This window comes from Panthera leo, chromosome D4 (assembly GCF_018350215.1).
Source record: "Panthera leo isolate Ple1 chromosome D4, P.leo_Ple1_pat1.1, whole genome shotgun sequence".
Taxonomy (NCBI): Eukaryota; Metazoa; Chordata; class Mammalia; order Carnivora; family Felidae; genus Panthera; species Panthera leo.
Genome location: NC_056691.1, coordinates 26,498,587 through 26,511,753, shown reverse-complemented (window position 1 = coordinate 26,511,753; position 13,167 = coordinate 26,498,587). Strand labels below are relative to the sequence as shown.

At 34.3% G+C, this 13,167-nt stretch overlaps 1 protein-coding gene across 5 annotated transcripts in view; it reads left to right on the top strand.

Annotated features, from left to right (window-relative positions):
* AGTPBP1 (ATP/GTP binding carboxypeptidase 1) overlaps positions 1-13,167 on the top strand; it is a 159,799-nt gene that overhangs the window by 48,368 nt on the left and 98,264 nt on the right. For all 5 annotated transcript variants that reach the window (XM_042912515.1, XM_042912511.1, XM_042912513.1 and 2 more), the window contains 3 exons: positions 1,797-1,928; positions 4,663-4,756; positions 11,497-11,534. In XM_042912515.1, the coding sequence (XP_042768449.1) occupies positions 1,797-1,928; positions 4,663-4,756; positions 11,497-11,534 (264 nt within the window). The remainder of the gene's footprint in view (positions 1-1,796; positions 1,929-4,662; positions 4,757-11,496; positions 11,535-13,167) is intronic.

Below are 13,167 nucleotides of genomic sequence, written 5' to 3'. Positions count from 1 at the left end.
TCATATTTGTACTGCACAGTCTCAGTGCTTAAAAAGCTTATGACCTAGTCAAGATCAAAAGAGATATAAAATATTGTAAGACCGATTATTATAACAGTTAAGACCTGCAATATGTTAAAAAATAGAAATTGAGAAAACATGGGATTTGAAACAAAGGTGATTTAGGTTAGGTTAACAGAGAAAGGGCATCCTTGGAGTAGAACCTAAATTCAGTTTATAGTAGTCTAGCTACACAGATTAAAATGATTCTCTGAACTCTTAGTATAGCAATTTTTTAAGAGTTCTGCCATTGCCTTGTGGTGTACCTATGAGTTTTAAACTTTGAAGCTTTTGGTTAAACTGTTTATTCTAAAAAGTGTTTACATATGTGTATTCAGTGTATTATTATGTACTTCATACATATCCTTACTGTATAAATATTTAATACTTTTAACAATTGTTCCCTCAAAGCATCTCTGAGATGACTTTAATTTTCCAGTTGTCTTAAGGGCCTTAATACTTAAACAAATATTCAGTTAATGTAAGAAATATGTCAACTTTTATTTTTCCTTAACTCTCATTCATATTTGAAGTTTAAGGGCTCCCTGCTGAGATTTTTGCTGTAAATGAGAAATAAAACAAGAAAACCTTATTTCATGATGACTATTGTTATCTCATGCTTCCTCCTTTTTTAGAGCTTTCCTTTCCTTTTCATGAAATTAAGACATTCATGAATTTATATTTGTATTTCTTTAATGTCTCTTCTAAGTTATGGTTTATTTTATTGTCTTCTGTACTTTTAAATTTGTGGTATCTCCTTTATTATTTGTACTAGTTTTCCATTTTTGTTATTCAAGGAAATTGTGCTGTAATTCTTTGAGTGACTTTCTATACTTTTTGTTCTCCCCCCCCCCCCCCCCCCAGATGGGAGTAGTTTTTCCTCAGGAATGTTTAGTTCTTTTTGATGTAAAATTCCTGTTGTTAATGAAATAACTCTGCTTGCTGGTCCTGCTTATTTTCTGTGTTTGAAATCTTAACATTATTCTTGTTATCCAGATTGTTTCTTAGACTATTTTAATCTCTTTGTGAGAATAAAAATCCAGAACTTTTCTTTTTCTCCTTTTCTGTGTTGAATTAGATCCTTTAGAAACTTATTTGATAATATTTGCTAGATTATTTTTTACTTAAGCTGTTTATATTTTCATTAATTTATATTCTAAGTCTGAAAAATATGGTTAATATGAAATAAATAATATTGGTAATGGACATTTAGATTCTTTATAATTCTCCCTAACCTTGTGATGGTGTTCCTTTGAATAATGTATGTAGTGGAGCAGTTAAATTATTCCTTTCATGACAGTCGAACTTTTTCAACCTCTGTCCCTGTGTGCTGTCCTCCCAACTTGCCCTTTTGTACTTTCTTTCAGGCCATGTTTTAAAAGTTTAAGGAATCTTTTAAAATTATGTAAGAGGGGCGCCTGAGTGGCTCATTCGGATGAACATCTAACTCTTGATTTTGGCTCAGGTCATGATCTCAGGGTTGTGGGGTCAAGCCCTTTGCCAGCCTCCTTGCAGAAAGAACTTAGAGTCTGCTTAAGATCCTCTCTCCCCTGCTTGCGCACTCCCTCTAAAAAATAAAAAAAAAATAAAAAATATACAAGAAAGCAATTCCAATTTTAGTTACTTCTGGTCAATTTTATGTGTGATAATATGAATTCATAATATAAGTTTTTAAATTTTCATTGCTTTATGACATTTTTATTTCATTCAAAAGTTATACATGGCTAAAATGTGTTTGTTCATTTTTTTTTTAACAGACAAAAAATTTGGAGTGAAAGCTAGAATTAATGGAGCTCTGAATATAACTCTGAATTTGGTCAAACAGAATTTGCAGAATCATCGCTTGGTTTTGCCTTGTCTTCAGCTTTTACGAGTATATTCTGCCAATTGTAAGTATTTTAGGGCTGCTTTTAGTTGACTCAGTGTTGTCAAGATACACAAAATGCAAATGGGGAAGTACCTAAGCTCCATAAATCTCTAAAAATTGGAGACAAGAAAAGAGAATATTTAATATGACTCTTGGTAACTCCTAACCCCATGCCACAAAAGTGATAAGTGGTAGGAAGGTAAGTTGACAAAATCTTGAGAATTCTCATTTCCTGCCGTTTGTAAAAGCCTGTAGTGAAGGGGATGAATAGACAGCCTGTGGGAAGATGTGGAAGAATAGGTGAGTGTTGGCAGCTAGAAAAACTGCTGAGCCTATTTGGATTTTCACAGATGAGAGGAAAACTGAGAGGGAAAGCATGTGGTAGCATAGTCTCCTAGAGCTAATTACCTTCAGCAATCAATAAGGAAGTAGTGGAACAGAAGAAAATAGTATAGGAGCCTCTGAGGAAGCTGCAGAGAAGAGGGATCACAGAGCGAAAGCTTCCTAGCACGCACACACACACACTCTCTCACTAATATTAGGTCCCAAACCTAGGAGGTGTGAATTTTCTTTCTATTCCCTGACTATGGGATTGGAGTGGTTAACAAGACACCTTGAAATTGAAATTGTAGAGTACATGATATGATGTACATGGAGAGTACATGATTCTGCCATATCATGGCAGAATATCATTGTAGAATAATGATAGTCCAAGTGGTAGAGATGTGTGTGTGTGTTTGCGTGTATGTATAAAAATGTGCGTGTATATGTATTTGTCGATAGCTATACTTTGACACTATGGCTAAAGGTGAGCTCATAGGAAAATAGCTCTGACCACTTAAAGAATTAACACTAGATAATTTAAAAAGAACAGAAGAAAATGAATGAATTGGATTTCTAACCAAAGAAGTTAAGAGAGCAATAAACACAAGGAAAGCAGAGGAAAAAGCAGGAAAAGTACAGGAAAAAGAACACCCAGTTGATGTAAAAAATAAATTGATTGGATTAAAATAATACTGTAATAGTGATGTAATGGGGCAGATGGTAGCTATTCTGATGGTGAACATACCAAATGTATAAACTTATCAAATGATTAAGTTGTATACCTGAAGCTAATGTAACATTGTGTATCAACTACACTCAAGTAAAATTTAAAAAATAAACAGGTAAACCACCAAATACCCCAATGAAGGAAAAAAGAAGACAGGGCAGAGGTAAAATTAGAAGGGATAATGGAAAACTAGATACAGAAGAAATTAAAATAATCATACAAAACTTGAGCTTATATTTTTGGTGGCAACATATTGAATTTACCACTAGAAGGCTAGTAATGGTTTATCTATAATTTTTAAAAATCTATGTGTTCAGAGTTTAAAACGTTAGGCACAATTTTCTGGATAGGTAATTGTGTATTCTGTGTGAAACTCTGAAGTTGTTTCCTCTTTTTCCCCCACCACAGTTGCTTTGGTTGAGGTCTCATCACCTCTCACGTAGACCACAGCCTGCTAACAAATGTCTTTCTTTCTTTTTTTTTTTTTTTAATATGAAATTTATTGTAAAATTGGTTTCCATACAACACCTAATGCTCATCCCAACAGGTGCCCTCCTTAATACCCATCTCCCACCCCCCATCAACCCTCAGTTTATTCTCAGTTTTTAAGAGTCTGTTATGGTTTGGCTGCCTCCCTCTCTAACTTTTTTTTTTTTCCTTCCCCTCCGCCATGGTCTTCTGTTAAGTTTCTCAGGATCTACATGTCTTTCAAATCTGTCTTCCCCACAGTGCTGTGGGATCTGACCTGTATTTAAAATGCATGTCTGATTGGTTGTTCCTTTTGGGCAATTCCCTGTAGTTGAACAAATTAACAACTTCTGTCTGGTATTATATCTTGCTTTTTTAAGTTTTTTAAATATTTATTTATTTTCTGGAGAGAGCACATGTGCACAGGGGAGAAGCAGAGAAAGAGGGAGAGAGAGAGAGAATTACAAGCAGGTTCCACAGGGTCAGCATGGGGCCTGACTTGCGGCTCACACTCAGGAACCACAAGATCATGCCCTGCTGAAGTTGAATGCTCAACTGACTGAGCCACCCAGTCACCCCCTGATACTGTTATCTTTTAATGTGTGACTTTATACCCGTGCTGTTCACGGACTCTGTTCTGTTTTCCGTGTTATCCCTGTCTCCAGAGACATTCCCTTACAGCAATTCCTGTCCTTGCTAGCTCCTCTTCATTGGTAAAGACTGAGCCCAGGCATCAATTTCTACAGAGATACCTTCAGTTTCATTATGGATTTGGGGCTCCACACAGGTGTAACCTAAACAGCTTACAACTCTTAGTTATTTAGAAAATAATGTAGTAATGATTTGTTTATTGTTACTGTCATGCTCCTCTCTACTGTGTTCTCACTGTTTTTGTCCTTGAATCTCCATGACCTTGTATTTAAGAGTTCTCTAAATTTATTGAAGAAACAAACAGAGCAATTTAAAACTATTTTTTTTTGTAGTAACATTGTGTTGTTTTATATAACTTCTTTCATAATTTCCCTGCAAGGTAGTAAATAACTGCTTCCCCCTCTCCCCACCCCCACCCCCAACCAAATCTTCCCTTCAAGTGATTGGCTAAGGTGGATGTCATGAGGCCTTGAGTTCATATCTGCTACAGAACTTGTGTATGTTTTTGGCCATGTATTACCAAGAATACACATTTCTATTTATTGAGGTTTTAACATCATTTTACATTCTTTCTTCCCCCTCCTAGCTGTGAATTCAGTATCCTTAGGGAAAAATGGAGTTGTGGAGCTGCTGTTTAAAATCATTGGACCATTTAGTAAGAAGAATTCGGGTCTCATGAAGTGAGTAAATGCTTTGAGTATAAATAGAGGTCTATCTTTTGTTATTGTGGGCCTCTTCTTGATCTGCGCAACCAGCAGGTTGAGTTATATTGTATCGAGGGTCCTTTCTTAGTTCTTAGTGATTTTATTATGATAAAGATTTTTAAAATATAAAGTTTAATCTTCAAAGGTGTATCAAAATTAGAAAGCTTTAAAGTCATTGAATATAGTGTTATGGAAATTTAGATGTAGAACATTCCTAGATACTAGAAGAGGAAAAACCTCATTGACAGAGTAGCATTCATTCAGAAACATTTATTGGATGCCTACTATATCCCCTACCCAGTTTTGCAGTCTTTCAGTGACTGCATCCTTCATTCTTACAATTATCTGAACATATTTTAAATTTATACATTTCTTTTTGGTCAAAATAATGTCTTTTTTTTTCTTGAGATATGTATATTCCAAGATATATATCTCTTCATTTGTAGGTCTTTCAGCCTCAAAAATGAAAGCAGTTTCCAGTTATTTGGTTATATTTAGTATTTTTTTCTTAAGCCATATTCTTTAAAAAAAATACTGAGTTTTTCAAAGATACCTGGAGTTTATATTATATTAGAATGATTATCTTGAATTAGGTTTATTAATCACTTACTTGATTCAACAGTTATCAACATTCTGCCATTTAATCCCCCTTTATACTTTTATTTATGCTGAGGTATTTTTAAGCAAATCCCAGATGCCATTCATATATTTTATTCATATATGAAATTCAAATATATATATTTCTGTAAAAAAAATCCGAGATATTTTATCATTTTTCCCTAAATACTTCAGTATTTAACTCTACTAAATAGGGACTTAAAAAAATAACCAAAATACTAAAATCATACTCAACCAAATTATTAATTCCTTAATATAACCTAAAATCTATTCTGTGTTCATTTTTCTCCTGTTGTCTCAAAATGCCCTTTTTTTAATGGGTTTGTTTGAATCAGAATCCAAACAGGACACACACATTGTTCCTTGTCACATTTAGGAAATTTCCAAACCTACACAAAAATAGACTAGAGGAATTACAGACCTGTGCAGAACTAGAATAGGACCCTGTGATGTACCCACCACCCAGTTTCAGCAGTAACCAACATTGGCCATTTTTATCTCAGCTTTCCCTTCCTTGTTCGTTTTCTTTCTTTCTTTCTTTCTTTCTTTCTTTCTTTCTTTCTCTATTTTGAAGCAAATATTGGCTGTAACATTTGTTCTGTGAATTCTTTAGTATGATTATCATCAGACACAACTTTTTCCTTTTAGTGTTTCCAGAATATTGTTTCATTGTCCAGCAGTATTAATAATCCCTTAATATCATCTGATACTTCCTTTATTTAAAAAATTTTTTTTAATGTTTTTATTTATTCTTGAGACAGAGACAGAGCGTGAACAGGGAGGGGCAGAGAAAGAGGGAGACACAGAATCTGAAACAGGCTCCAGGCTCTGAGCTGTCAGCACAGAGCCTGATGCGGGGCTCGAACCCACAAACTGTGAGATCATGACCTGAGCAGAAGTTGGACACTTAACCGACTGAGCCACCCAGGCGCCCCTGATACTTTCTGATCGTCTTTGAAATGTCTTTTTTTACAGTTGACTTGTTCCAATCAGGATCCAAATAAGATCTGTACATTTTATTTGATTGCTGTGTCTCATAATCTTTAACAATCAGTAACAGTTCCCCTGTTTTTTGGTTCTGTTTTATTTATTTGTTGAAGGACCTGGGTGATGTCTTGTAGGTTGTCCCAACATTCTGGATTAAGATGACTGTATCCTGGGGTCCTTTAACATGTAGGTATATCCCTTGAATTTCCTGTAGACTGATAGAGCTAGAGGATTGATTAGATTTGGGTTCATTTTTTTCTGATCAAAATGTTTCAGATGTGCTGGGTACTCTGTTTTGTACTACTTGAGATCACTGAGTTTAGGTGATGGCTCTACTTTCCACCTAATAATTTAGCAGTATTTCATGACATTGTCTAGATCCATTATTTCTTTAGGGTTTGCAGAATAGTGACTTTTCTAATTTTCTCATTCTTTCTACTTTTATTAGCTATGGTTCTTTTATGAGAAAGAATTTATCCACATCAACTATTTTACCACATTTTACAAATAAGTTCAGAACATTTCCAGTCTTTCCACTCTTTTTAAATAAAGGTCAAATATTTCAGCTTTTACCCTTTTAGAAAATGGAGCTGACTGTGCATATTTAACATTCATTAAATATTGTTTGGTGGGATGTCTTAACATATTTACTTATGCAGAGATCATACACAGTCCTAGAGCATCTCATGAAATGTAACAAAACAAAGAAAATGGTTGTATCACAATTAGTAAAACCAACTTATAGAATTGGTGTAGTGTAGTGAGTGGGCTCTGGAGGCAGGCGGAACTGGATTTGCAAGTCATTGACTGGCTCTAGGTACGGAGTAGGTTACCTTACTTAAGCCCCGGTTTCCTGTCTGTAAATGGTAACATGGACCCCTACATCAGAAGTTTGGTTTGAGGATTTAATGAAATGATTCTTTTTTTTTTCTTTTTTTTTTCTTTTTTAAATTTTTTAAATGTTTATTCTTGAGAGAGAGCACATGCGCACACATGAGCAGAGGAGGGGCAGAGAGAGAGACACACACACACACACACACACACACACACACACACAGAATCCAAAGCAGGTTCCAGGCTCTGAGCTCGCAGCACAGAGCCTGACGCAGGGCTTGAACCCACAAGCCGTGAGATCATGACCCGAGCTGAAGCAGGGCGCTCGACCGACTGAGCCACCCAGGCGCCCCGAGATGATTCTTATAATGATCACAGTGCCTATGAGTGCAGTGTAGTTAGTTTCGATAACTAATGTAGTAATGAGGGTGTGAGTGAATTTTAGTACTAAAAGTATATTCTTTATTTTTTAATTTATATGCCATTTCTCCCCTTGACCTATAAAGTACTTTAAAAAAAATTTTTTTTAAGGTTTATTCATTTTTCAGAGACAGAGCGTGAGCAGGGGAGGGGCAGAGAGAGGGAGACACAGAATCTGAAACAGGCTCTAGGCTCTGAGCTGTCAGCACAGAGCCCAACGTGGGGCCCGAACTCATGGACGGCGAGATCATGACCTGAGCCGAAGTCAGATGCTTAACTGACTGAGCCACCCAGGCGCTCCTAAAGTACTTTTTAATTTATCTTTTATCTCATGGTTTTGATCTCATTCTTAAAGTCTACATTAGTCTATTCTAACCAGTTACCAAATCTAATATAAAATGTTCCTAGGAGAAACAGAACATTTCACAAATGTCATTAGAATATCCAATATGGGAATATATCCAAAATTATGTAGAAATAGTGGGTATAAGCTTCTAAGCAAGGAATAGAGCTATCTAAATTATCCCTTCATTCCTTCCTGTATTTATATTTAAAAACAAAAAACAAATTTTTTACTTTATTTTTACTTTAAAAACAATAAACAATTCATTGGCTGAGCATCAGTATCTCGATGTCTTTATCATTTTTAATAATCTTAGGGTCTCTCCCTTAATTATAAAATTTTGACATATAGAACATTTGTTTTGCTGTTCTTCCTCCTCTGAAATAATGCTCCATGTTTTTAGAGGAATAAGATTAGGGTTATTATTTATGTTTGAACGGTAGTGCAGCCCTTGAGGATTTCCTTCCGTTTCCAATTTTAGGTTTTAGATATATGCACTGTTAATCCAGAAGGAAGCAACTTAGGGCGCAGTGGGTTCTTGAATGTCCCAATAAGGATTGAGCCCCTAATTTAAAGGAAATGTGACTTCATGAGAACCTGGAGCTAAAGCTTTCTTCCTTTACTGCTCCTAAAGGAATAAGCCATAGGCAGCTTTTTAAGCCATTCATTGTTGGTTGTATTATTCTGTTTGGGACATAGGAAGATTGGGAAAATATATGAAGAAGTATAAAATAGTGAAACTGAAGAATTCTAATCAGCTAACATAATACAAACTGTGCATTTCAATAAATCTGTTATTCTAAAATTCTTTTGTAAGTTTTATATTATAAATTTGTATTATATGTGTCAGAGAATTCCAGAATTTTTTTGTGCTGAAGGTTTTAAAAATAACCTTTTAAGTAACATTTTGGTAAAAACATCAAGAGGACTTTGCACTGAACTTCATAATTTCTTTTAATGTGCAGCTGTGGAACAAGCATGATGGGCTTTGGCATCAGAAAGAACTGGGTTCACATCCCAGTTTTGCCAGTATTGAAGAATAAACATGAACCCAAAACACATGTAATTTAAGGATTAGAAACTGTCACAGACACTTTTATTTGGTTCAAAGAAAGACAGACTGTTTCTCTAACGGTACTCTAGGATTTTTATATTTTGAATAAAGACTTAACAGTAGATTAAGTCATTGCAAGTGATTGCAGCTAAGTGATTGTATTTGTTTCCTAGAACTGTTGTAACAAAGTACCTAGGACAAATTTTGTGGCTTCAAATGACAGAAATTTATGGTCTCATAGTTCTGGAGGCTGGAAGTCCACAATCACCCTTTCGGCAGGGCCACTGCTCCCTCTGAAACCTTTGTGGGAGAATCCTTCCCCGCTTTCTAGCTGGTGGTTTGTTGGCAGTCTTTGGTGTTTCTTGGCTTGTAGCTGCCGCTTTTCAATCTTGGCCTCTCTCCTCACGTGGTGTTCTCTTCTTGTGTGTCTGTCTTCAGATAGTCTCCCCTTTTCTTATAGGGGCACCAATCAGGATGGATTAAGGGCCACTACTCCAGTATGATCTCATTTAAACTAATTACACCTGCAGTGACGATGTTTCCAAATAAGGTCACGTTCTGAGGTACTGGGGGTTAGGATTTCAACATCTTTTTTGGAGGAAACCAGTATTTCTGATTTCATAATTTTCTTTCTCAACAAGAGGCCTGTATTACTCATTGTTCATAGCACCTAGTTTTTATGGGAACCTAGGCACATTATATTCTGAAATCTTTGGTTTCTTTATCCATAAAATGTGCCAGTTCTATGGACCAGGATTGTTTTAAGAATTAACTAGAAAACACATATATGAGGCACCTATAATAATTTCTGGCACTTATCAGCTCTTCTTTTCTATTTTGTACTTTGTATTGGCATTTCCCTTGGAGTATCGCTTTAGTTCTGTGTTTTAATTTTGACCAATTTCAAAGCCATCCTTATTTCTGTTTTACAGTCTTGTGTACGTTTTATTATGTAATTATGAGGTTATGGAAAGTTTCTTACTGATGATTTAGTGCTATGAAAATTCAGTATGTAATTTTATAATTTTTGTTTAATTTTAACTCACCATTATGAAAACTTCACATTGTTTTGAGAAAATAACAAGTACGAATTTGTAGCATTTTTTAAAGCATATACTTTTGTTTTCCTTTTTATGAATGTCATCTTAAATAAAGCTTTATATCGTTGCTTTATTGGTGTCAATAAACCAAAGTATGGCTGCTAATGAGCATTTATTATAAATGAGCACTTACTCTGTGCCTAGTCCTAGATCATTGCGGCACATTTTACCATGAACCAGTATCCATCCTCAGTCTCCCACTCAGCTGTGCTCTTTACCTTTAAACAAATACTCTGGGCATTCCGTGTTGCCTTTACACTAATGTGTGCAGCTTTTCCCTCATTGCTTTGTTTCTGGTTTTCATTTCTTGAGTAGTTTTTTCACAGGTGTGTACATTCTATCACAGTATCTAGACTGTAAAAGTGTGGAAGAGAGAAGTTTGCTGATTTGATCCCAATGAAGAAACTGGCTACTCTGGGTGTCTAGTAGGCATTCAACAAATGCTTCATGATGAGTGACGTGCTTAAGTTTGACAAAGTGCATATTTTTATGCAAATTAATTATAGTTTTTGAAGTCTTACTAAGAGGTACTGTATGTTGTATGTAGCCTTATATTTTTAAAGTTACTGAAATCAAGTGCCAAGTTTTCAGTAACTTAGTTAAAAAAGTATTTGATTCTAGGATTTTCCACAGTGATGTTCTATGTATTTTTAAAGCTGATTAATGGCAGTTGATTTTACTGTGTGTATTTGAGTATTTATGTTCAAAGAAAATATAAGTACTTTTAAGTTTCTGGGCAATTCCTTTGTCCTTTAATAGGCAGTAAGAGTTTTTGAGGTATTGATTAGGTTCATTATTTTCTTTGATGCCTTATGGCTGAAAAATGCTAACGTCTCATACTTATCCCCAAACCTCCCAGTTCTAAAAATATTTTACATTTGTTATCACTTTAAATATTAGGATTATTGTGTGATAGAGCTAAAATAATTTTAAGTCAGGTAACTATGAACATCTGTAGAGTTTTGTAGTTAAGAATTTTATTTGTGTTAACAGTTCTTTAAAATTTTTGTGAATCAAGGCCTCTGATTCTTAATATTGCTATTTTGTGAACTGTCAGGGTCAGATACAAATACAATAATTGAGTCTGTTCATCTAATCTCTGATATAAAGACTAAAATGTTGTTAATTTTCTTCCTTAAAAATATTTTTTGGTGCTTGCCTATTAATATTTCAATCTTCCTCCTATTCGATTTTAACCTAAAGGGAGAGGTCCATACAGAGAAAGACCATATGTAATTGACTATAACAGGAATGACTTTTGGAATAGATAATAATTACTTATCTGAAAAGATGTCTGAATTTACTATTGTAGATTAATTTTACTAGTTTTGTTGTTGTTTGTGTTTTCTCACGTTGACAGGGTTGCTTTAGACACTCTTGCTGCATTGCTAAAATCAAGTAAGTTTTTAAATACTAGAAATACTAGATACTATTTTTCCAAGTATTCTATGTTAAAGAAACTCGAAATGTAGATTTAGTCTGTAGTTATAAAGCTGGTTTGTGATAATGAAATGTCAAACTTGATTTTTCATATGGTTGATTGATATATGTCCTAGCTAATGTCATTTATGTTTATTGAGCTATTATATATTATAGTTCAGTACACTTATGGAATTTTTTCAAGTACATGGGGTTCCTTTTTATAAGTTCATTATGTAAACATAAAATCTTGTCAACAGAAGAAAGTAATATGTGAATATTACCTAAGTATCATCTTTTAAAAAGTGAAGGTAACATGGTATTGAGGATATTTACTATGAAAATATTTCGAACAACTACTGTCTCTACTATATCGAACACACGATTTTCATGTAGAAACCTCATATTAGAAATTTTATTTCTATCAAATTCAAGTTTATATCATTAAAAAGTGACTTAATGTAAATTTACAGTTTACTAAATTCATTTACAAACTAAAGCAGCTGTTTTCTGATCTTCAGAATTTAAGCATTTGGAGTAAATGTGTCTCATGATACAGTTCCTTTGGAAAGTAATTTATCTACATTATATATTTTCTCTAAGATACTCAGTATCTACTTTTTAATTAGTAATTTTTGTTAGCACTTCCAGTCTCATTGCTTGACTAAGTTAACATTTTGACCACAGTAACATTTAGTCCTAAGGGTAGGTGTTGTGGCTTTCTATCTTATTTTCCCCCAAAACTGTCTAATCAAGGGTACGACCAGGTTGCCTTTAGATTTGAATGACCAGAGTTGTTCATTTGAACAGTAGCAAATGATTAATTGTTTGAAAATCTGGTGTTTGGTAATGATTTATTTAAAAAGTCACTTAGGTGTTAGTATTACATACCAGAGAATATAAAATTCAGTTAACCGTTTTATCTTTGAAATGAAATGTGTAGTACTCCATTAGATTAGCCATGTAGCTTTATTTCCATATTTGATAGGATAAACTTTAGACCAAGATCAGAATACTTGGGTTAATTTTCAAAGATAGTTGTAGCCTTGCTTTGTTGTGCCCTGACTTTGTGGTTCAAGTTGTTATTTAAAGATTAATTTTTAAATTAATATAGGCATATGTTTTTGATTTAGAATAGATTAAAATAGCTATTAAAACTGAAGCTTACTAATTTTCAGAATCACTGATGACAAAATCACTAAGTCAGTAAAAACTAAAGCCCTCATAAGTTCCAATTATTTGTAGGAATTGGTTAAGATGACTGAAATCTGGTATCTTCCATTTTAAAAAGTATTCTTCCTTTTACTCCCTCTTCCTTCAAAGGACTATGGTGGGCAAACATATCCTTTTACCCCATCAGGTAAAAATGTGACTGATCAGTAGGATGAGTCTAGTTCCTATCTAACGTGTTTTCATGTGGCACATGGCCCTAGAAGGATAGTGCACACTGCATATTTTTAAATGCATATTTAGTAGCACACTGCATGTTTTTAAATGCACTGTGGCATTTTGGAACATTCTTACCCATTGATTTTTTTTTTTAACTGCTTTTTTTTGGAGGGCGCAGTCATTTACTTTAAAAGGGTAAATGAGATTCCTGTAATAAGCCTGA